Source organism: Piliocolobus tephrosceles, chromosome 3 (assembly GCF_002776525.5).
Source record: "Piliocolobus tephrosceles isolate RC106 chromosome 3, ASM277652v3, whole genome shotgun sequence".
In the NCBI taxonomy this organism is placed as follows: Eukaryota; Metazoa; Chordata; class Mammalia; order Primates; family Cercopithecidae; genus Piliocolobus; species Piliocolobus tephrosceles.
Genome location: NC_045436.1, coordinates 115,441,302 through 115,466,236, shown reverse-complemented (window position 1 = coordinate 115,466,236; position 24,935 = coordinate 115,441,302). Strand labels below are relative to the sequence as shown.

At 41.3% G+C, this 24,935-nt stretch overlaps 2 protein-coding genes and 1 pseudogene across 2 annotated transcripts; all 3 read right to left on the bottom strand.

The window, feature by feature from the left end:
* Positions 1-995: 995 nt before the first annotated feature.
* Positions 996-6,150, bottom strand: LOC111535172 (annotated as a pseudogene).
* LOC111532227 (C-X-C motif chemokine 5-like) lies at positions 5,048-8,071 on the bottom strand. The gene is made up of 4 exons (XM_026446911.2): positions 7,875-8,071; positions 7,615-7,747; positions 7,421-7,504; positions 5,048-7,057 (listed from the first exon to the last, which is right to left on the bottom strand). Exons 1-4 carry the CDS (start codon positions 7,981-7,983, stop codon positions 7,039-7,041), a joined length of 345 nt encoding a protein of 114 aa, XP_026302696.1. The 5' UTR covers positions 7,984-8,071; the 3' UTR covers positions 5,048-7,038.
* A 12,255-nt stretch (positions 8,072-20,326) lies between these two features.
* Positions 20,327-22,496, bottom strand: LOC111524574 (growth-regulated alpha protein-like). The gene is made up of 4 exons (XM_023189785.2): positions 22,319-22,496; positions 22,097-22,220; positions 21,900-21,983; positions 20,327-21,069 (listed from the first exon to the last, which is right to left on the bottom strand). Exons 1-4 carry the CDS (start codon positions 22,416-22,418, stop codon positions 21,054-21,056), a joined length of 324 nt encoding a protein of 107 aa, XP_023045553.1. The 5' UTR covers positions 22,419-22,496; the 3' UTR covers positions 20,327-21,053.
* Between the last annotated feature and the right edge of the window lie 2,439 nt (positions 22,497-24,935).

Sequence of the window (24,935 nt, the reverse complement as noted above, 5' to 3'; positions counted from 1 at the left end):
GCTTGAGAAATTAACTCTGACCTATAGTTTGACTTGGCAGAATCTGCATGTTGGTTGTCTCTGTGTTGTACCGTGGGAGAGAAACATTGCGTTTTGGGGACAGCTAGGACCCACACAGATGAGATATTGGCTCATAGCCCTAACCGAAATATATATCAGGCAGGAGATACAGAAGTTCCAGATCAAGATCTGAAATGCAACTATCATCAAAGGGGCAGTGAGGACTTCGGGAGGGCGCTCATAGGGTTCCTTGTTCATTAGAAGAGATGAAGAAGTGGATGAAAAGCCTATTAACTATGAAAAGATTAAGGAAGTTTCTAAGGGTAAAGATAAGAATCCAGTTTTGCTTCATGGATGTTTAGTTGCGACAATTAGGGAATGTATTAACACAAATTCTGACTGAAAAAAAAGGACAAACCCCATTGGGAGTACATTTTATAACCCAATCTGACCCTGATATCCGTATGAAACTACAAAAAGCAGCTATGGGTCCCCAGACTCCTATGGATCAGCTTTTGTTGTTGTTGTTATTGTTATTGTTGTGGTTGTAATAACCTTTTATTTTATAGAAAAATTTAATTATACAATCGTTATCAGGGAAGTTAATTCAGTAATAAGTATGGAGGCTAGGGAATAGTTTTCAAATATTCAGCCAATACCAACAAGATCCTGTATGATTTACAGAACCGATCGAGCAAACACAAGAAAACTCTGGTTAAATTTCTATAAACTATCAAAAGGACAAAATGCTCTTCTATCTCAAATAAACCAGGTTTGAATGACAGCTTTTCAATATAAAAAAGACACACACACACACTCACACACACACACATAGAGACAAAATATCTCTTCTCATTCTGAAACATTTCCTCCTTCAGTCCTTATGTACTTTGAATAATCTTGTATGGTAAATTTTTGCTGCAACAGACGATGTTCCAAATCAGTCGCTCCTGGTTTGGTGTTCTAAGAAGCCAATAGCCACAGCAGTAAGAGCATTAATACTGCTTCCAGAATCTCTAAAATCCCAATGCTACTGCCAGGCAGTTAAATACCGAGACTGCAAGATAACGAATTGTCTCAAGTTTGTTAGACTCCATCAGTGTTTTTAAGGAAGCAATTTCAGCGTCAGTTTTATTACTGGTCACTGAAATAATATTTTGGTTTGGGTATCTGTTTTTGTAAATTCTGTAGTTGCTTCCTTAAGTTGCTTTTCTTAATCTGTAAATATATCTGTTACTTTGTTCCTTTCTAGGTTGATATCCAGTTTATTATCTGCTCTGATTCAACTGGTTTCATGTATTAGTTGTTGCTTAACTTTGTCTAATTCAGTTTTCATTTCCTCATATCTGCTCTCAGATTTGTGAATTCACTTTTCTCTAGGATGACCATTTCTTTCCTGATAGAGCCCAAATAAGCCATTGGCTCTTGTGCTGTTATTTTCTGTGGAGCTTGAGTGACCATCTTTTCATCGGTAGTATCCAGGCTGACATTTGATAAAGTAGTTAGTGCTGATGCTGCTGTTTCTGCTTGTGTTTTGTCAGATCCATGAGTTTCCAAGTCCTGAAGCAATGCATGGGTATCAAAAGTTAATTTCCTTCCTTCTAAAGGAGTTATATCCACTGGCGGCCTATCATATCCATCCTTGCTTGTGGTGCTGAAGAAGTCTCTCCCCAGGCTTTTGAATATGGCATTTTTAGTTTTTAATAGCAAAGGCAGAACATAGGAAGCAGAAAGAGCAAAAAGGACCTCCCAAAAGGTGCAGCTCTTGGCTGCCGCCTTAAGCTCACCTCCCACATGGGATTGCCCTCCTCGTTCTTAGCCTAAACAAGGGAAGCGAAAAGGTGGAAAACATAAAACTGGGCATCCAAGTCACCATGCCTTGGGCATAAATCAGTGTGTACATTGTAAAAAAAACTGGGTATTGGAAGAGGAAACGCCCAGCACTCCAAACGGAGCCATTGGCACCTGAACCAATGATGGCTGAAATAGCCAAGCAAGCCCACCAGACCTTCTGCCACATCTCCCATTGGACAATGGAACGTATCTCCAGAGGAGCCTTAGGTAACCTTTGAAGTGGCAGGTAAGAGTATTAACTTTTGGGTTGTGTGCAGTGGCTCATGCCTGTAATTCCAGCCCATTGGGAGGCCGAGGTGGGTGGATCACCTGAGGTCAGGAGTTCAAGACCTGCCTGGCCAACATGATGAAACTACTAAAAACACAAAAAAATAGCCGGGTATGGTGGCAGGTGCCTGTAATTCCAGCTATTCAGGAGGCTGAGGCAGGAGAATCACTTGAACGTGGGAGGCGGAGCTTTCAGTGAGCCAAGATTGCACCACTGCACTCCAGCCTGTGGGATAGAGTGAGACTCGGTCTCAAAAAAAAAAAAAAGAAGAATAAGAAAAAAAGAAAAAGAATATTAACTTCCATTTGGACATGGAGTTGCTTACTTGGTTTTGACCTATTACAATGGGCTTGTATCACCCCAAAATTGTATGGCCACAGGGGTAGAAAAACAAGTTCATACGTGCCATTTTACCTACCTTTTAAGCTGCTCTTCAGAGACTTTAGTTTCCTCCCATACCTTTCTTTTCATGCCTGAATGCCCCACTTCCTTGTTGGGAAGGAATTTCATGGCTGAACTGCAAACAGTGGTATGTCTTGGAAATCACAAGTCAGATGAGGGTTTGCTCCTTTTGCTTTCCTGTGATAAGGGAGGAAAGACAATGGGAAACTTATCCTCTTCCCAAGTCAATCCTATAGTACGGGACATTGAAATCATAGGCAAAGTGTTAAATGTTCCCCCCAATCTGTATCCAACTTAAACTTGATGTCCTGTACCCTTGGAAGAGACAATACCTCTTAAAGCCAGAGGCACAAAGAGGAATCCAACCATTAATAGCTAATAGAACTTTGGGAAGCTGAGGCGGGTGGATCATGAGGTCAGGAGATCAAGACCATCCTGGCCAACATGGTGAAACACTGTCTCTACTAAAAATACAAAAAAAATTATCTGGGCGCGGTGGCGCGTGCCAGTAGTCCCTGCTACTCTGGAAGCTGAGGCAAGAGAATTGCTTGAATACGGGAAACGGAGGTTGCAGTGAGCCAAGATCGTGCCACTGCACTCCAGCCTAGGCAACGGAGCGAGACTCTGTCTCAGAAAAAAAGAAGAAACAAAAGAGAAAAAGACTCATAGCATATTCAAATTTATACAAGTTCCTGCCAGTATAAACATTTATAATATATCTAACTGCAGTGTGAATGTATGTACATACATACTAATATGATTAATCTTCTTTCTTTCCTTTTCTTGTGTTTCATAAAAGAGCAATTTCATATAAATACCTATTGTTAGGTATTTATATAGTAAATCTGAGGGACAAGGGAAGTTGAAGTATTGAACAGGGTTGGGATGAGACAATCTGATTTGTCATTTAGATAGGGAAATGTTAAGTAAAAATACCTAAGAATGTGTATGTAAATGAAATTACTCTTTTAATTTTAGAGTGACAAGGGGACTTGTTTAGCCTAGATCACTTGCTTTTTGAATACCTTGTATGTGCTAGGCACTGTCCTAGGAACTGAGATGAAGTTGATAAGCATTGTCCCTGCCCTCATGAAGCTTACATGAAGCTAGAATAGAGAGACCCTAAACAGATGATAATAAACACATAGACTCAATAAACTCTACAGTAACTTTAGTGAGAAAACTTTATGAAGGAAAAGTACAGAGTGCTAGGAGAGGGTATAAAAGGGGTTTCTTCAAAGGTAGGAGTAAGAGTTGGAGAGGTTTCCTCAAGGAAGTAAAAGGCAAGCTATTCCAGAAGGAAGGATGGTAGCTCCCCTGGTAAAAGTGAGAGGAGGTATTATAGATTGAGAAGATTGTGCATGCCAAACCCCTTATTGGACTACTGCTAGACAAGGAGAAAAGAGGGTAAACAAGTTATATATAATATATAATATAAAAAAACCTTATATATAATAAAACCAAGCACGATGACTCTTGTCTGTGATTCCAGCACTTTGGAGGCTGAGGTGGGCCGATGACCTGAGGTCAGGATTTCAAGATCACCCAGGCCAACATGGTGAAATCCTGTCTACAAAAATACAAAAATTAGCTGGGCATGCTGGTAGGTGCCTGTGCTCCCATGTACTCAGGAGGCTGAGGTGGGAGAGTCACTTGAACCTGGGAGGTGGAAGTTGCAGTGAGCCGAGGTCATGCCATTGACCTCCAGCCTGGGCAGCAGAGCAAGACTCAGTCTCAAAAAAAAGAAAAACCAAAAAACAAACAAACAACAACAAAACAAACACCTATTATGAGCCAGGTTACTGAATTTAGAACAGTATCTGACAGCCTGAAGATCGGGATAACTTGTTAATTCATTAAGTCCTGCATTATGCTACATTGGGGATGCAGAGGTAGATATAATATGTTTAATGTTCTGGGAGAGCAAGAGTGGATGAAGAAACCTATAAGTAAGAGCAATGCAGTATTTTTGTTGTAATTCAGATAATGAGATGTTATGGGAACATCAAGTTGGAAGCCATGAGCTCTGCCAAGGAAAACACAAAGGAAGTATTACTTGAACTGAGTTCTTAAGTTTGAGTAAGCCTCCTTTTGTATGTAGGTAGTGGCCCTAGCAAATGCAAAGTCATGGGCCTAGGAAAGCACATGCCCAGTTAGGGAACTGAACACCTGACTAGAGTGAATTTGAGGGACAAGGGAAGTTGAAGTGCTGATCAGGAGTGGGATGAGACAGAAAGAACATCATCTGTCATACTTAGAAACTTATTTTATTTCTAGGAAACAATTTAGATAGAGAAGAATTTAGAGAAGGAAACCTTTGTATTTTCCAAAGACCCCAGAGGCCATTGGTGCTGTGAAGGAATAACTGGAAGGGAACTGAGCTTGGAGAAAGGTTGAACCAAAGCAATGGTATTGGGGAACCACAGCCCTGGCAGAGAGGAGCAGAGTTAGTGTTTTAAATTATATAGAACTCAAGATAAGTAAAATGTATTGTAACAGTATAGCAAGGAGAAACAATATAAGTGAAGTTTAGAAATGTTTTAATGCTTATTCAAAGAACAAAATAAAGACTATGAACCAATGACACACATAATAAGAAAGTACAATTTTAATATAGCGAATGAAATACATATGTAATTCATCATAACGAACTGGTCAAAACCTTTAAAAGACACACAACAGGCATCTAAAAATCTTAGCAAAGCTAAATATATAATAAGTATATATTATATATAAGTATATAATATATAAATACAAATGATTTTTACCAAGAAATGTTTTATTTTTCTTGCAGTAGCTTTGTTAATAACACAAAATTATGTTTTGTTTTTGCCATTTGTTATCACACAATGCTATTCTGAAAGACAAATGTTCATTAAAAACAAAGCAAAAATAGAAATTCACAACCGTTAATTACTTAGATTTGTCATTTAAAGGTTTAAAGAAAAAAGGGTAGAGCTTTGCTACAAGCCTTTTCACAAGGGTTACATTTTCTCCTTAAAAGGGAAAGATTTCCAAACAAAAGTGAAATAGCTTAAACAGAAATATTTATAAAAAGAAACTTTACAGCATTGTCAAGGATATTTAAGACTACATTGACTAACCGGTTTCATTACTGCATCTTCCCACACCCCCACCCCCAGTATGTCCCACCAGGACTAGAGCAGGCTTTGCATTCAGACAGAAATGCTTCAAAATCCCAGTGAAATGAACTGTGCTGAAAACTTGACAGGCATCTTCCCTGCCCTCCCCGCTGGTCTTCTGCAATCCTCTAACCCAGGTTCTACTCTGTGAAAGGGGCCAAAGCTGTGAGTGTGGAGGAACCATGCCCCAGTGTGGCCACCTTATATATAATTTTGTATTCCACCATAAATGCTGGCCTTCTGCAAATTATGATTTTGGAAAATCTAGCCCATGCAGAGGGATAAAAAATGGACATCCCTTGGACAACTTCTTGTTTTTTGTTTTTTGTTTTTTGTTTTCAATATTCCAAGCCTTCTCTGGTCCCCTGTCCAAGGAGAAATGCTAGGACCTGAAGGATGTCGCTATGTATTTTAAAAACTAAATGATAAATTTATATTCAAATTGTTTGAATACGTTTCCAAAACTTTCAGAGTAGAAGTCATTGTTACGTTTGCCTTTCCTTTTTTAAAAACTGAAAGAATACATTTCAATGTAAAGTAGCAGTCAGGAATGTGCCTGTTTTCTAGCTTCTTCATCTATCTAAAATATATATTTAGTTACCAGAATTATAGTACTCCTAATAGAATCGTTAATAAATAGCATGTAAAATCAAAGTTTAAAAGTAAATGGTGGCAGTTTGCTATACCAAGAAGATAAAGAACGTCTAAAATCATAGGAAGATATTAGCCCTCATAGAACATAAACTTTTAGAAATTCTGAATAAGGAAATATATTCTACATAGATAAGGTGCGATACACTCAGCTTTCTAAAGTAAAATAATTAAATAGTACCCCATGATCAAGAGGAAGGAAATTCTCTGACATATTCCCCATGAAACATTAAAATATTTCCTATTTCTTAAAAAAGTGAAGATAACAGTGTATCTCCACTGACAGAATTCTTATGAAACATCATTTCCATATTAAATCCACAGCCTTCTCAGTTAATACCTTAAAGAATATTTCTTGGAGATATAATAATCACCTTCAATTCAAGACACTTTGAAAGATTAACAACCAGGGATTCTTGGCTCACAGTATACTCAATTGCCAAAAACTTCAATAGCATAGCAGATAAAATAACAGCAAATAGCAGAGGTACTATGCTAAACACTTCATTAGCTGAGCTGAAAGCTTAAGGGGCAAACATAGGTTTTCCTCACACTCTTCAAAGTGGGGAATCCAGGAAGAAAGCTAACTACTGGAAAAAGAAATAAACAAACAAACAACAACAAAATCCTTCCTTCTTGTCTTCCCTGGATCCAGAGACCTCCAGAAAACTGCTCTGCTGAAGACTGGGAAACGTTTCCATGTGTACTCATTTCTCTTCATCAGTTGTCCTTGTTTTCACTGTTGAGTAAAAGATTATATTAGTTTAACCATTTTTCGCACTCCTTTCTACTCCACCCTGGTGTCAACACTCAGCGTTTATAATGCTTGGTAAAAAAAGGAGTATACAAAATCAATACAAGCAATGGGGAAACACAAAGCATAACTAGCAACAAGCTGTGTGTAATTGCTCAAGTAATTACATGTAAGATTGGTAATAAAGATTATCCCAGGACAATCCAGGTAAACTTTCCCAATTTAACAACCTTTTTAATTCTAAGCGTGAAAAGTGTTACTTAAATAGTACACAGAAGAATGACCTTGTGAAGTCTATGGTCTCCCTAGATGAGATTTAAAAACCACAAAGATCAAAGTGACAAGTACCTGTCCAAAAGTTTCTGGATGACTTTCTTTAGAAAAGGGGCTTGTGGATCAAGACAAACTTCTGTCCCATTCTTCAGGGAGGCTCTGAAGGAAAGAAAAGGAAGATACACTCATGAGATAGCAAGGTTGAAGACCCAAGGTGGAGGACTTCCCTCTTGCCAAGGTCACAGTGGACAGAGCAGCACGGAACTTACATCACTTCAACCTGGGAGCACTGCGGGCCTATGGCGAACACCTGCAGATTACTGATCATTTGGGGTTGAACTCTCTGCGTGGTCTGTAAACAACTGCAACGCAGCTCTCTCAACGCAGCAGCGACAGGACCCCCTGGGGAAGAAAGAGAGACACCTTTATAGGGCAGGTTGCTTGGTGAGTTCCCTGGAAGCCAGCTGCCCCGCAGAGGCTGGGATGCACCGCTGTATCCCAGTGCGTCCCGCGTGCCAGGCGCTCTCACCTGTGCTGAGGGGCCCTGGTGGCGTCAGCAGCAGCAGCAGCGCGAGTAGCGCGCACAAGGAGCCCGAAGGACCCGGGACAGGGGCCGCGCGGCTGGGCAGGAGGCTCATAGTGGTCACAGAGCGCTGTGAGCAGTCGCGGGTTCCTGAACTGAGTGGAGGAGCGGAGATTGGAGGATCCGGAGCACTGAGGCTTCCTTGTGCCTTTTGCACTCCTTTTATCTACATTCATCTCTACCCGCTGACAGGAAACTCAAGCTTTGGGATGCTGAGGAAATTCCCTGAATTCAGGGGGTAGTGTGGAAAGAAGAGGTTGGGGGGAGGGGGGCTGACAGTGGGGAGGGTGGCCTGGAGGAGCTCCGGGCACCTCTACCTAGAGGGACATTCTCCACCTGCTCGGCCTTGGAGGGAGCTGTGGCTCCAGCCAGAAGGGAGCAATGATTCAGCAGGAACTCAAGCCCTGGGCCTGAGGGGGCTAGGGATCCTGGTGTTTCTGAGGCAGCCAGCCCTCTGGGAGATGCTGCTCCTCTCCTTCTAGAGAGAAAAGGTGGAACCAAAGTAGCAGGAGCCTTGATTTGAGATAAATTTCTGAAAGTCAATCCTTTCTAATTATTAATACTATTAATCCAGGAAATGTTATGCATGTTTGAATTGCTCTAAATTGAAAGTACTACCTGTCTTCCTTGCAGGCAGGTTATTCTAGCTTTCTTGAATGACTTTATGATTCTCTGCACTTCAGCCAGGTTTGCAAGCCAAGATAACATGATAACAAGAGACCCTTGTCTCTTGCCACTTGAAGTCAGTGGCCTGAAAGGACCACCACTGAATTTTGTTGACTCCCCAACAGATCACCTTCTTTGGTGAGTAAGTCTGCTTACTGAGAATTCTGTACTTGTGGTATAGCAAGTACATGTGTGTCCAGGTGGTTAAACAAAAATCTTCCAAAATCACCCAGCAAATTGCCATGGAAGATACCTTGCTGTTGGCAGTTGCTATGCTATTGAATTGGAAGAGGTTTTGGGCTTCTTGGGGGTGAGGTGTAGTATGGTGAGCACAGGCTAAAGCTTGCTAGGAATCCCAGGCCTGCCCCAGCTCTGGACCCACCCCTAGGTGTGTATTTGACACCATTTGGAGATGCTGTGGGAGGCCAATGAGTTTGAGGGGCTCGTGTGAAAGCTTCTTGTAGGGGTTTGTATCAATCTGGCAGCACAACAGCACCCAGTCTGTTTTCCCTCAAACAACATCATGGGGGGAGTAATGCTCCCCACAGGCTTCTGGAACTCTCGAGCGTCATGATTACTGGCGATCAAGGCTGTTCCCACAGGCCTACTCTAGTCCCCAGTGAGCCCTGCACTGCTGCCTGAAATTGATGGGTGAAGTAACTTCCAGCTTCCTCTCCCTCTCTCCTTCTGTTTTCTGTGGAGGAGTTTAAGCGCTGAAGGTTTAAGGGTCTTCCACTGTCTTGTTCCATGCAGGAATGGCTATAATATTGGAATGACACATCAGCTTTCTTTCACAGAAATTGAACTAGATCCTCTTCCGGCTGGTTCTCAAAACCCTTGCCCTCATGGCAGAGCAAAGGTAATCAGTAAACATGATGGCAACGAGAAGTAAGTCATGAAACATAACTCTATCCCTTGTCTCTTATGATTCCAGGAATTTTTTTAACTCCCCCATCCATCGCTTCCATTGGTGTGCAAGAAAGAGGTGTCATAGACCTTTACAACTTTCATTCTGGAAGGAAACTTCAGAAATGCACTGGCTGAGTAAGGTTGGGTGGTATGGGCCTTACTCTGTGGGAAACTAAATGAGAAGTCCTCACAGCTTCCTGACGTCATGAGCATCATACCTGACTCTGCAAATGGAATTCTTCATTTTTCTGGGGAGTGGTGATCTGTAGAAAACAGCCTGCAGATTTAGTCTATTGACATTTTAGAGATTAGAGTGTATCTAAAGACAAAAGTTAAGCCTTGGTGAAGTAATAAGACTTCAAAAAATTTTGGGCAATTAAATTCAACTTAACCACAGGGAATAAACCATAGGATAAGACTTTGCTTAAAAAAAAAAACAGTTTGATTACACAGGTTATTGACTTTTAAACTGGGTGTGTGTGTTTGTGAGTGTGTTTGGGTTAGTTCTAAATAAACTATTTTAAACATAACTGAACGTATGAATTTGTTATTGACACCAAATGGTGAAATCTGAGATGTGTCATGAGACACGATTGCCAGTTCCTCCTGACGGTCTTATAAATGTATGTATCTCACCTGGTTTGCACTCTGAATCAATTCACTGTAGCTTGTTTATGGAATGCAAGAAGAAAAACAATACTTCTGTAGCTGAGAAGGAGGTGACAGAAAGTCCCCAGTAGATGTGGGCTGTTGGGTTGCCCAACCTAATCAGGAAGCAATATGTCACGTAAACTGGCTTCCCATGGAAATCACTCTGGCCCACTGCCCATGTCTGGCTCCTATACAGGCATCTTGGATGTTGGCTTTGTACAAACATGGATGGTCCAAATGTCCTCTGACAGCACCAAGAACCATGAAGACACAGCACTTTAACAGTAGTTGCTTCTTTATCACCAGTTTAAACAAAAGCCATTTTTGTTACCTGCACTGTATCCACATGGTAGAAAAGAACTTTGTTATTTTTGTTCCCAACTAAAATAGAACAATTTATCCAATGATATCAGTATCCTGATAGCCTGAAGCCTTAACTGTCTGTCTAAAGCAATCCTATTTTGGTCATTATACCACAGTATAACATAATATAAACTAATACAGTATAAATGATTTTTGCTTCTGAAACACTTTCATGTTCATTATTGCTTGAGCCTCACATTGATTCTTAGAGAAGAGAAATTTTCTTCCCATTTTGCAGCTAGGCAAAGTAAGTAAAGAATGAGTTAAGTAGTGGAAAATCCAGCACTGGCAGTCAAGCACCAGAGAATCTGCCCCAGTAATTTTTAATGGTTTCCAGATTACAAACCACTTTCTTCACAGTTGCTGGCAAATAACCCCCAATGGCTCTCCACAATTGATCTGGCTAACCATTTTATTGTGTTTCCTGACAACCGTATTTTAAGCTGTTGAGATCCTCAATCCTTCCACTCCTATCTTTGAGATTGCAGTAATATCAAGGGTCCTAGAGGCTTCCAAGTTATCCCACCTGAAACCGTGCTCTGCTTTCTAAATCCCTCACTGTCTTCCAGGTAGATTCAAAGTCCTTCTTCTTTGAAAAGGCTTATTCTGGCAAAGTCATTTGTAGGGTATTCCTTCCACCTTTGCTCTTTGAACATCTAGTGTACTTGTAATAACTACCTCATGAGGCAGTGTTTAATTATTCCTTAATTTTGCCTTTGTCTTGCTCAAGTCAACTATAAACTCCTTAAAATCAGTGGTGATGTCATGCATTTCTCACATAACCTCCCATAATTTCTTAATGTAGCAGTTAGCAGTCTGTGAATCCAACCATTAATAGCTAAGTTTTTGCTATTTGGGTTGTTAAACCTCTGTGATTCTCCTTGTAATACACCAATCTCGCCAGTTAAAAAACCAAATGGATACTATAGATTTGGTCAAGAACTTCGAGCTTTCAATGAGGCTGTCATTCCTATACATCCTATAGTGCCCAATCCCTATATGCTGTTAGCTTGGGTCCCATCCCTGGGGATGCCAATTAGTTTACAGTCTTAGATCTTAAAGATGTCTTTGTTTGTTTGTTTGTTTGTTTGTTTGTTTTGCATTGCAGTACTCCCCGATTCACAATTCATCTTCGCTTTTGAATGGACTGATCCTGACAGTCATTTGATTTATCAATGAACAGTTCTTCCCCAGTTATTTAGGGGCAGCCCTTATCTGTTTGGAAATGCATTGGCTAGAGAATTAAGGATGTTACACTTAAATAAGGGCATCATTATCCAATATGTGCATGAGGTGTTGGTTGCTAGCCCAACCTAAGGAAACTTGGACGAAAATACCTTTAAGTTGCTAAATTTTCTGTGAGCTAATGGGTATAGGGTCTTACAGCATAGGGCCCAGACTTCAACTCAAGAGGCTAAATACTTACGATATTTCCTAACCCCTGGCACCCAGGCAATAGTACCAGAACAAAAGGAAGCTATATTGGGCATTCCACAACCCCAAACTAGAAAGTAGCTGCGGGCTTTTCTAGGGGTGTCAGGATTGGAGCGTATGGTCAAGCCTTTGTATGATGCCCTGAAAGGAGTGAATGTAGATTCTTTAGAATGGAATAACAATTGTAAACAAGTTTTTAATGCTTTCAAGGAAAAATTGGGATCAGCTCCAGTCCTAGGGTTCCCTAATCTTGATCAGCCATTTTTCCCTTAAGTGGCTAGGTGTCCTTATCCAGAAACTGGGAGATATCTGAGAACCAGTGATATATATATATAAATATATATATATTTTGGATGAGAGCACTAACCTGGTAGAATGTTGAATCTTTTTTTTTTTTTTTAATTTTATTATTATTATACTTTAAGTTCTAGGGTACATGTGCATAACGTGCAGGTTTGTCATTGGGAGTTATACCTGATGTAAATGATGAGTTGATGGGTGCTGACAAGTTGATGGGTGCAGCACACCAACATGGCACAAGTATACATAGATATATTTTTTTAAAACAATTAGACCATGTCATTTCAGGATGACCTGAATGCCTCAGAGCAGTTGCAGCAACTGCTCTTTTAGGAGACGAAGTCAATAAAATGGCTTTAGGATAACACCTGGTGGTTTTAACCCCACACCAAGTACAAGGAGTCCTAGAAGCTAAAGGGTACCCATAGATGAAAGGAAATACTTATTTAAATATCAGGCTTTGTTGCTAAACATTCCTCATGTAACGCTTAAGATGCCAGACTTTAAATCCAGCTACCTGTCTGCCTGAACCCACTGGCACCCTATATCATTCTTGTATGCAAGTAATGGAGCAAGTTTATTCCTGCTGGCCGGATTTAAAGGATGAGCCCCTAGATAATCCTGAAGTAGAATGTTTTATAGATGGAAGTAGCTTTGTGCTGCAGGGACACAGAAAAGCTGGGTATGCCGTTGTCAATCAACACAAAGTAATTAAGTCTCAGGCCTCACCAACTTCTACTTCAGCTCAAAAGGCAGAATTAATAGCTGTTTCTAATAGCCCTGCAATTATTAATAGCTCATATTAATAGCCTTGTAATTGGGAAATGACTTAATAATTAATATTTGTACTGTTTCTATGTATGCCATTCTGGTGCTTCATGCTCGTGGAAGGAATGGGGACTCCTAACTGCTAGGGGTTCACCTATGAAACATCACTTAAACATTTTAAATCTATTAGATGCTGTTTTGCTGACCAAGGAAGTAGCTATAATCCATTGCAGAGGGCATCAAAAAGGAGACCCTAGTGTGGTTAAGGGAAACTCCTTTGCAGATGCAGGAGCTAAGGCAGCTGCATTAAAGCAGGCAGTTGGACTTGTAGGCATGTTAGTGCCCTCTGTCCTGGTAATGACAGAACCAAGCTATACTAAAGAGGAACAAGAATGGGCTAAGGTCAGGGTTTAATTCAAGATCCTTCTGGCTGACTTATCAATGACAACAAATTATTGATGCCAGGTGCTAATCAGTGGAAAATAGTTAAGCATTTGCATGACTCTACTCATTTGGGAAGAGATTCCTTGTTTCAATTAATGTCTCCCTCTCTCTTTTTTTGATTTTTTTTTTTTTTTTTTTTTTTTTGACAGAGTTTCATTCTTGTTGCCCAGGCTGTAGTGCAATGGCACAATCTTGGCTCACCACAACCTCCACCTCCCGGGTTCAAGTTATTCTCCTCCCTCAGCCTCCCGAGTAGCTGGGATTACAGGCATGCACCACCACATCTGGCTAATTTTGTGTTTTTAGTAGAGACAGGGTTTCTCTGTGTTTGTCAGGCTGGTCTCAAACTCCTGACCTCAGGTGATCCATGTGCTTCACTCTCCCAAAGTGCTAGGATTACAGGCATGAACCACCGTGCCCAGCCAATGTATCATCTTTTTTATAGGAAAAGGCTTACTTACTTAGAACAATAAAGCAGGTAACTCAGTTCTGTGAACTCTGTGCCCAGAATAATCCAAATAACCAGTCTTTTCCTTCTCCTTTAGTAAGGCCTATTCAGCATAGCAGAATGTATGCCAGTGAAGATTGACTAGTAGATTATGCTCAGATGTCCCCATGAAAAGAGTTTAAATATTTATTAGTATTCATCTGTCCTTTACTGGTTGGACTGAGGCTTTTCCTACCTGGTCTGAAAATACAAGATTTCTCACCTCCTGTGAAAGGCAATAATTCCTAGATTTAGGATGCCTAAGAGTTTGCGAAACAATAATGGCCTATCTTTCACAGTGACAATTACCCAAAACATATCTTCGGCCCTAGAAATTAAGTATCTCCTTCATTTAGTATGGATGCCACAGTGTTCAGAAAAAGTAGAAAGAGCTAATCAAACTCTAAAAAGTACTATGCCAGGAAACATCAGAAACCTGACTATCTATATTGCCTGTAGCCTTGTTATGGGTTCAAGCTGTTCTCAAGAGAAATCTATAGTGCAACACTTTTGAAATGACGTATGGAAGACCTTTCTTAACTACAGACTTCCTGTTAGACATAGATACTTTCAAGTACGAAATTTTGTAATCAACTTAGGACAAATGCAAAAGGCGCTCCTTGAATATGGAAATCAAAGACTCCCTTCCCCTACTAGGGAAGATAATATTGTTACAACCCAGCCAGGAGACTGGGTCCTATTAAAAACTTGGAAGGAAGGATCCCCAGCAGATCAACTTTCCACCAAAATGAAAGGGATCCTATCAAGTTCTCCTTAGTACCCCAACTGCAGTTAAACTTCTAGGAATGAACAGCTGGGTTCACTGATCTGGAATGAAACCTGTCTCTTACAAGGTCCCACAGGCCAACAGAACAAAAAAGACTGATCCCACTTATTCCTGTGGACCAACCCATGACCTCCAGCTCCTGTTCAGAAACAAAAGGGATGGGTAACATAAAGATATGGATTGGCATTCTATTTTGGGGTATAATCACACAAAGAGTAACTTATTTGCTAAGTGGGCAGACTATAGCCTCTCTACATAATCCAACAAACTGTTAGGTATGTAGAGAATTGTCATTTTCCTTCATTTCCAGGTTGCCCTGGCATATTCAACCAGCAAACCTAAGTTTATAGGGATTTTATTATGATTGGGAAACTGAGCATTATACACATCGCCCCTCTTTTCTCTTGTACCATAGCCACACAGGCATTAGTCCCTTCCTCTCTTATGGAGAGACAAGAAGGCACCTTTTTCATTTCGTTAGGAAACAGTTAAATGGCACCTCGACTTTAGGTTATACTGTACACAATAGACTTGGGTGAATGACAGTTGTTCAACCACAGGTATCAGACAAAACACCTCTATGTTTTGAAAGGTGCAATAATAGTCACCACCAGACTGAAACCCGTGATATGGGATGGTTGCCACCTCAACAATGTAATAAGACCCTTCTTTTAACAGACCAAATGTGGGTAGGATGGCAACACAATTTGCAAAAGATGGATGTCCACCCTTCCCCTTGGAGTTGGTTACAGGCTTATGGAACTCATGGCTGGTTGTATTTACTTTATAATTGGACTTGAAGGTGTACATGGAGTTGTCCTTATCTCCTGGGACTTATCCTCACCAAATTGGACTCTCTCCCGTGTAACTGGGAAACTGTAAAGGCTCACTATAGGGCAACAAAAACAGGCTTCTTGGTGGTTCTACCTGCTGGCTATGTTTTCCCCACAGGCAGCCATAATCAATATCAAGTTACAAGTTAAAGCCTTAGCCAAGCACATGGCTGCAGCTTTCAATAATACACGCTATGTCCTTACCCTCCTAACTGAGGAAACTTCTCAGATTAGGCAGGTGGCCTTACAAAACCATGCAACTTTGGACATTTTAACAGCAGTCTAAGGGGGAACTTGTGCTTTGATCAAAACTGAATTTTGGACTGGGTGCGGTGGTTCATGCCTGTAATCCCAGAACTTTGGGAGGCCATGGTAGGCAGATCACCTGAGGTTGGGAGTTTGAGGCCAGCCTGACCAACATGGAGAAACTCTATCTCTACTAAAAATACAAAATTAGCCAGGCATGATGGCGTAGCTACTCAGGAGGCTGAGGCAGGAAACTTGCTTGAACCCGGAAGGCAGAGTTTGTGGTGAGTCGAGATCCCGCCATTGCATTCCAGCCTAGGCAACAAGAGTGAAACTCCGTCTCAAACAAACAAACAAACAAAAAATGAATGGTGTGTGTATGCACCAGACTATTCACATAATATTACTTGGACTATGAAAACTCTAGACACTCATGTCTCTGCCACTGATGCACTGTCAGTTGACCCTATATCTACTTGGTTCCAACCACTACCCAGTTCTTGGAAAGCCTTCCTGTTTAGTTTACTTAGGATGATTTTACTTATTTTGCTTTGCTGTTGTGGAATATATTGCCATTGTACTCTTTGTGTGGGAAAGCAAGACAAGCTTACTCAATGCTTTCTTAAGTTGGACACATTGATTTTCCAAATTTCTCCTTTTGCTGGGACTCATTTATGAACCTTCACCATACCGATGCTTTCTGACTGAGTTCCTCTCTAACTTGAATACAAGAGACTCTAACAGTTAGGCAGGAATATCATCGCCCCTATTCAGCCTAAGGAAGTTACAAAAGACTAATCTTTGTCTACCTGCCACCCTTAGGATTAAGGATCTTCTTGTAAAGGAAGTGGGGAAATATGTCAGAGGCATTCAAACTAGAGTGACTCCATCTTAAGTGAGGGTTAAGAAAACGTAAGGCTGGGACTTGCTGGGCTGCATTCCCGGAAAGTTAGGTATTCCTAGCCTCTAGAAGGTTACAGTTAAGGGAACAGATTGATAACATGTACTAAACAGACCTAGACTTAGGCATTTCCTGATACCCAATATCTAGAGAACAGAAGTATTCCTAATTTTGCTTTAAAGATCCTAATATCAATTCTTGCAAAACATAGTAATTAAAAAAATTAAACTTTCGTCACAAACTCTTGTAGCAGAGCACATATCCTCTTGATCTTTTTTTTATATTATACATAAACAAGCATTGTACCTAGAGTGAACACGTTCCTCCTCTTACTTTCAGGAATGTCCTACTCCGTCTATGGAGTAGCTGTTCTTTCACCACTTTACTTTCTTAACAAACTTACTTTCACTTTGCACTGTTGACCCACCCTGAATTCTTTCTGCTTGAGATCCAAGAACCCTCATTTAAGGTCTAAACTGGGACCCCTTTCTGGTAATATCTTTCTGGCGACCATGAAAGGAAAATACTGAGGAGACCCCCAACCCAAAGGAAATAAACTGCAGTACCAATTGGCTGACTTTGGCTAAGTTGTTGGGTGTCCAGGTAAAGGACGGGACTGGGTTACAGATCCAACTTAGGGGAGTTGGAGTCTCCTCTGACAGAGAGAGTTAAAGGTTCCACTGAATAAAAGGCAAAGACCCTTGACCGAACCTGGGTTCCAGGCCCAACTTTGGAGGTTAGAGCCCTCCCTAAGATTTATGGAGTTTACTGGAGGGCCCTCTCAGTAAAGTTCCTCTTGGCTAAGAATAGGTTTGGCGCCTGGGGATATTAGCTGCTATGCTGTTTGTATTTATCTACCTTGCCTCTTTACTACATGAATCAATTTTTTGGTCACTATCTCTGCTTCACTGTCATTTTCAGGAGATTTCATTTAATTGGTCTTAGAGATTTTAACTTTCTGTTCCCCTGTATGCCTCCTGATTTACATTCGTTTGCTTGTGAAACATTGGGAACAAAAACACAGAAGGTTGCATCTCTAAAATTGCTGATGGAGGTCTGGCATTTAAGCAATAAGATTACATAGATGTAACTATGTTTTGTTTCTTAATAAACTTGCTTTTGCTTTGCACTGTGGGCTTGCTCTGAACTCTTTCTTGTGCGAGATGCAAAAACCCTCTGTTGGGTCTGGATCCGGACTTTTTTCCAGTAACAATGTTGGTCAGGAAACTTCAGTCACTGTGGTCATTGCTGTTTCCTGCTGACGGCCTCTCAAAACTGTGATGTATCATGTAGTATTATTCCCCTACTTCCTTTACCCTGTGACCACCACCTCAAACTGGCTTGTGTCCCACTTCCTGCCATAACACTTTCTACAGTACTACTGCCTGGTACTTGCAACTTCTTGGCAATTTGGTGTGAAAAACACAATTTTTATACCTACTTGATCTAAGATGGAGACCCAGACAATGTCCATGGAGTTGGCCTGAGGACCAATGACAAGGACCATGTTTCCAAAGCCTCCATAACATTTAATCCTTGCAACATTTCAGAAGGCTCATTCTGTTGTTATCCTTATCCTATAGAAGGGGAAATGAGGTTGAGTGAAGTAAAGAAACTTGCCCAAGATCACAATGACAGAGCTGGAATTTACTCCAATGTCAGTCTGATCCTTTGAAGCCTGTCTTTAACCACCATGTAAATAAAAGCATCTCTTTTATTCTTTTCATGTTCCCTGTTCTATATTAACAAGAGTTAAGTAGCCAGTACAGCAAGCTCCAATGTTAGAGGATGAGGACTTTGTCTTAGGTTTAAGGAGTGGTTTTACTGAACCCTTGGGTGCCTCTTGTAAACATTTTCCAGTGTCCTCTAACTCGGAGTTAGGGAGTGAAGACTACCATTTATGGAGCTTCTCGAATGGATTGCATTTTTTACTTATGTATAGTTTACAAATATTCTCCTTTCTCATCTCATTTACAATTAACTCACAACCTTGGAATTATTAAGAGATTATTGTTTTAACCATTTTAGCTGTGAGAAAAGCTCACAGAGGTTGTTTCTTGCTACTTAAAGGTTGTTCCCTTATTTACCCAGCTACTTGGGACAATCCAGAACTTGATCTCAAGTACTGAGGCTGCCAGCCTCACCTTCTTGCCTGTGCTAGGGGCAGTTACCCAGGGTTGAGAATTCCTGAATGAGTCCTGAATCAGAGCCAAGTAGATACCTCATGCATGCACCATTATCCTTCCTTTTCAGATTTGGAGTATGGTTTCTTTTAGATTATTGAGGTCTTTCTTCTTTTGACATGACAATTGTGTTGCTGTCCTGAAAACCTAGCGTGCTGCTGTCATCCTGGGGCAGCACTGAATACAGAGTTCCCCAGAGGGCAAACACTCTATGAGGTCCCATCAAAATTCCACTAGGAAGGATGCAAACTAATGCAGTTAAATCTTAAAAGCATTACATTTGGTATATTGCTATAAAAGATTGAAACAACATTAAACTTAGTGCTAGTTACTTATATCTGAAGGTTAGAACTTTGAGTCCAAATTTCAATTAGAAGCTTCCACAGGTGAAATATTCAGCCACTCACTTTTTATGCTTCTGTTATGACACAAACTACCTGAGTTTTGAAAAACAAAATATTTTAGCCACCATTTTATTGACAACTTCATTAAGTTGTCAACAATTATATAAAAGATTATTTAGCAAGAGCAAACAAATGACATCCCTTGTTAAGATAACTATAAGAATTTAATTTTTTTTAAGTGAAAGCAAGTTTATTAAGAAAGTAAAGCAATAAAGAATGGCTATTCCATAGGCAAAGCAGCAGCCTGAGCTGCTGGTTGGCCATTTTTGTGGTTATTTCTTGATTATATGAAGGGGTAGATTATTCATGAGTTTTCTAGGAAAGGGGTAGGCAATTTCCTAGAACTGAGGGTTCCTCTCCTTTTTAGACCATATAGGATAACTTCCTGATGTTGGCATGGCATTTGTAAACTGTCAGGGGGCTGGTAAGAGTGTCTTTTAGCATGCTAATGTATTATAATTAGTGTATAATGACCAGTGAGGACGACAGAGGTCACTCTCCATCTTGGCTTTGGTGGGTTTCAGCTGGCTTCTTTACTATAACCTGTTTTATCAGCAATATCTTTATGACCTGTTTCTTGTGCCAATCTCCTGTCTCATCCTGTGACTTCGAATGCCTAACCTACTGGGAATGCAGCCCAGTAAACCTCAACCTCGTTTTACTCAGCCCCTATTCAAGATGGAGTTGCTCTGGTTAAAACATCTCTGACATATTTCTTCCCTCTATATTTTTAAGGAGGTAAATTTGAGTAGTAAGGAATTTCTTGTAAAAATGGCAATGTATATCAGTGATTCTCCCATCAGGGGCAAAACCATAGTTTGGTAAAGCACATTGTTTACTAGGTGAGAGCCAAGGGGAGTGACAGCAGTCACCACATAAAATTAGGCATAATTCATTGTTTGATTTATCTGTATAGCAGATTGAAAGCCCAGAAAAAAATTGAGAAATAAATATTGATGTAAATCATCAGATTTTTCAGCAAAGAGAGTCCTTGTTTTCCCCAAAATAAAACAAACATTTTATATTTTTAAATATTTTATTTTCTTGTTCTTTGTGAAAGCATCAGTAAATATCAAAACCTCTCTGTTCTAACACAGAGGGAAACACTGCATAATTAACATTAAACAAGGCAGTATGCCTTACAAGAAAGACATAAAATGTCCAAGGGATATTTAGAACCTTTTAGTTCTTAAAGCTTCAACATGAGAAATGTTGACCACACCCTGTGAAATCATTTCAATAAATAACAGCTGACATTCATCTTTACAGTTACAAAAATAGATACACATACATTCCCCTGCCCTCACATTGATCTCACTGGCCATTTTCTTGGATCCCCCAGCCTCTATCACAGTGGCTGACATGTGATATGTCATCCACTCAGAAATATTAACATAATGACTAGAGAATATCTGCAAACCTTCTACCTTCAAATTAAATATGAATCAGGATTGAACTAACTTGGGTTTGACATTAAATAAACAATAAATATAATGGGAGAGTGTGCAAGTAGATTCAATCATAACCTTATTTTACACGTAAAATATTAACATAGAATCTTCTAAAAGAAACAAACAAATAAATAAATAAATAAATAAATAAATAGAAGACTTCTCCTAAGCAATGCTCAAACACATTAGGCTCAATCCAGGTATCCTCTGCAGCTGTGTCTCTGTTTCCTCTTCTGTTTCTGTAAGGGCAGCGCCACCTCCAGGAACAGCCACCAGTGAGCTTCCTCCTTCCGTCTGGTCAGTTGGATTTGCCACTGTAATGAGAAAATGGGTGCCCTGAGTAGGTGCTCAGGAAAGCTGACTGCACAACACTCTTCTCCTGTCCTGTTTCCCCAGGCTCTAGAGTTTTCTGAATGCAGTTTCCCCACCTGGCACCCAAGCGGCTACTGCCTGTGATAGCTGTGCTCTGTGGCAAGGACCTCTAGGCTTGGGATGTTCTTTTAGGAATAGGGGTTGGGGGCGGGGGAGGGGGCGACAGTCTCCACTGTATTACTCGCTAAAACTGTCAGAGCCTGTTGTTCTTTCTCGTACTGGGCCTCACTTAAGCCTCAAAGCAACCTCATGATGTAGCTACCACTATTTTCCCTGTTTTGCTGAGTCTCAGATAAACTAAATAATATTGTCTTTGAGTGACATGGCTAATAGGTGGTGGCAACCAGCTATGCACCCAGTGCAATATCATTGTGAAATCTCTGCACTTCATCCCTAAACTTTTACAAAAAACCAGAGGATCTGCTTTTCAGGTCTGAAGTTCAGTAGGAACTAGGGGAAATGAAGCCTGTGTTTTTTAACAGGTGGGAAACACTTCAGCACAACCGGCAAACTTCAATGAGAAGTTACATGAAAGCAGTTTTATCTACATTCACTAAAACGAGGGAAGAATCTGGGTGGTTACCCCGGGCACTGGGAATATCCTCTGGCCCCAGAGCAGATTAATAGCCTTAATGGCAACTTTGTGAAAATAATAATTTTTTCAGTCCTGTAGCTAACCCTTGGGTTTTCCTGATTTACTTTTTAGGGAACAGATGCCAGTATTTCTGACCAACGGCTCCTGTCGCCTGTGTACATGGAAATTACAACTCACTTGTTCAGCATCTTTCCGATGATTTTCTTAACCATGGGGGATGCGGGGTTAAGACAAGCTTTCTGCCCATTCTTGAGTGTGGCTCTGCAGAGAGAAGGGAATCTCGTGAGACAGGAGGTCAGGCTGAGGACAGGGTTGGGGCAGCGGGAGAGTCGGGGACCCCGGCGGTGGCAGCGGCAGAGCGGGGAGGGACTTACATGACTTCGGTTTCAGCGCAGTGGGGTCCTGGGGCCTTCACGTTCACACTTTGGATGTTCTTGGGGTGAATTCCCTGCAGGGTCTGCAAGCACTGGCAGCGCAGTTCAGCGGCCACGGGCGCTCCTAGGGAAGAAGAGACTCGCTGATTGAGCGGGGCTGTCGGCGCGGGGCGCCCACCCCAGCCGCTTCCTGCCCGGGGACCCCAGGGCTCCGGGACCCACCTGCTGCGCGCCGGCCGGCGGCCACCAGGAGCAGAAGCAGCAGCGCCACCCGCAGGAGCCGGGGATTGCTAGGGGCGGTAGAGAGAGCGGGGGAGGCCATGGGGCTCAGCAGGCGTTTCGGGCGGCTGTGCGAGGAGAGGGAGCGCTAGCAGGGAGCTGCTTGTGCCCTGGGCTCTGTGGTTCTCCGAGCATGGCTAACCCCTTTTATACATGGCTGGGGCTGGAAAGCCCGGAGCCCCGGGCCAGGGAAATTCCCGGAGCTCCAGATCGATCTCGAATCTGGAAGGAAGGCGCGGCCCCGCCTTTGCGGTGGAGTGGGGTGGGGGCACTCACGAGTGAAGGCCGAATCTGGCTGTCTTGCGTAACTCCCGCCAACTGTGGAATGTTCGCTTTCCGCCCCAAATCCCTGGAGGGGGAGCGAGAGCCCACCGCTCTCCGAGATACCGAGATTGTGCCTGCGAGGGGCGCTTCGTGAACCCAGTACGGTGCTTCTCGGGTCTGATCCCTTAGAACCACATGGGGACGGCGCTACATCCTTACCGGGGGGAGTTACTTCTCTGGAAGACATTTCAGTTGTTAGGATTGAAAGAGTTAGGGCAAGAACTGCAGCATATCTTATCTATCCTGTCTTTAGTTTGAGTTCTGCAGATTTCATTCAGCTTTGAAACAAATGCACTCTTTAACAGTACATCTGTCATCTCAGATTACGCGTAAGAGCTTTTGTCTTCCTGACGTTTTATGATCTTAAAAGCAAATATCACATGTGTGCTTTTTTTCTCTCTTTTTTTTTTTTTTTTTTTTTTTTTTTTTGGTTTACATAGTGGAGCCAGGTGTTGGGTGTGGGAATAGACAACTTCCAAAGGTCAGTTCAATGTTTATTCAGTGTTGCAATCCCCTATGGTTTCCCTCTTTGAAATTCTGGAACATCTTGAACTCTAGTAATTCCAGTAGCATCACTTTTTTGTTATATGGGAGGCTGTGTTTTGATCCATGGAAGTCACTGAGGAACTGGGAGGGGCCTGTTGGGCTCAGGAGGTCTGTCTTTTCTAGTACTGTCCCTGGGCAGAAAAGGCCATAGACACCACCAGAAAAAGGAGCAGGGAATGAAACTCTGCTTGTTTACTCCTCTAAGCACAAGCAGACATATCTGATATATACATACTAGATACTAACATAATTGCGTTTCCATGCCATCTGTATTTACCAGCATCCTGGGATTGGTTCCCTCTAGAGAAACAGCTATCAAGGAAATTTTAGTTCTAGAGGAATGTCAATAAAGCATTTCCAAATCTGTTTAGCTGATGCCTTCTCACTGGATTACTGACTTTTCGTCATCAATTTCAATGTCCCCTCCCTTTAAAAATTAAGCTGTAGGCCTATAATACTCTGTCTTAATTCTTCCTGGTGGATGCAGACTTCAGGGATATGTGAGATATCCTGCCACTGCTATGAGAAGAGCTGGGAGTGGCAGGAGGATGAAGAAGTGGGACTGCCTTAGGAACAGAGTATTCCCTGGATGCTGCAGCTGTAGAGATCACTGGATCAGGATGTCAGGGCTGAAGTCTCAGCCATACCACTAACTTGCTTCATGACCTTTGGTAATTTATGCTTTATTTGTTCATGTTTCTCCCCCGTAGAAGAGCTTATAATAGTGCCTGCCTCACAGGGTTGTTAGAAGTATTGATTGTTAATATGTGTAAACCATCAGTGCATGTAAAGTGTTATGTAAATATTTGTTAAGTAACAAAATAGAAGTGGTGTTTTACAACCATACTCTTTCAAATTCAGATGTTGAAACCCTGATGCCCTTATGTGCTAATATTAGAAGACAGGATCGTGGGAAGTGATTAGGTTTAGGTGAGGTTATGAAGGTATGGCCACCATGCTGGGATAAGTGCCGTTATAGCAAGAAATAGGTGAACTTTCAATCTTTGGTTCTGTCTCCCTTTCTGCATTGTGAGGACACAGCAAGAAGGCCACCATCTGCAAAATGAGAAGAGGGCCCTCACCAAGCATGAAATCTGCCAGCATCTTAATCTTGGACTCCCCAGCCTCCAGAACTGTGAAATAATTGTCGTTTAAGCCACCTAGACTATGGCATTCTGTTATAGCAGCTCAAACTGACTAAGACACTTAACTAAACAGAAGCACTCTGATAAAGCCTTTTGAACACACACACACACAAAGAAAGAAATATTTTCAAAGAAATATCTTCTCATTTATCTTTAAAATTTTTCAGCATTAGAAATTTTAAAGGAGGGTATATTTATATCCCTATGGGCTCTTAGAATACTTTTTTGATCCAGTGTTTGTTTGAAATTTTAGTTTCAATCACTTTCCATATAAAATGAGAATAAGAGTAAAATTCGACCCTATCCATTTATCAGAAAAGATTTATGAAATGACTCTGCCTTGGGCATTAACAGCTACCTGCCCAAACTTCTCTATTTTGTGCTAAAGAACTAAAGAACAATATAAAACATCAGCTTATTATGATGGCCAGACCCATCCCAAAGTATTGATGTGAGTAAATAGAGTAAAATTTCTATTACTACAGTAACAGCCCCCCCAAAAGATGAAAAATTTCAAGAATCAGCCCATCATTTGTAGAATTATG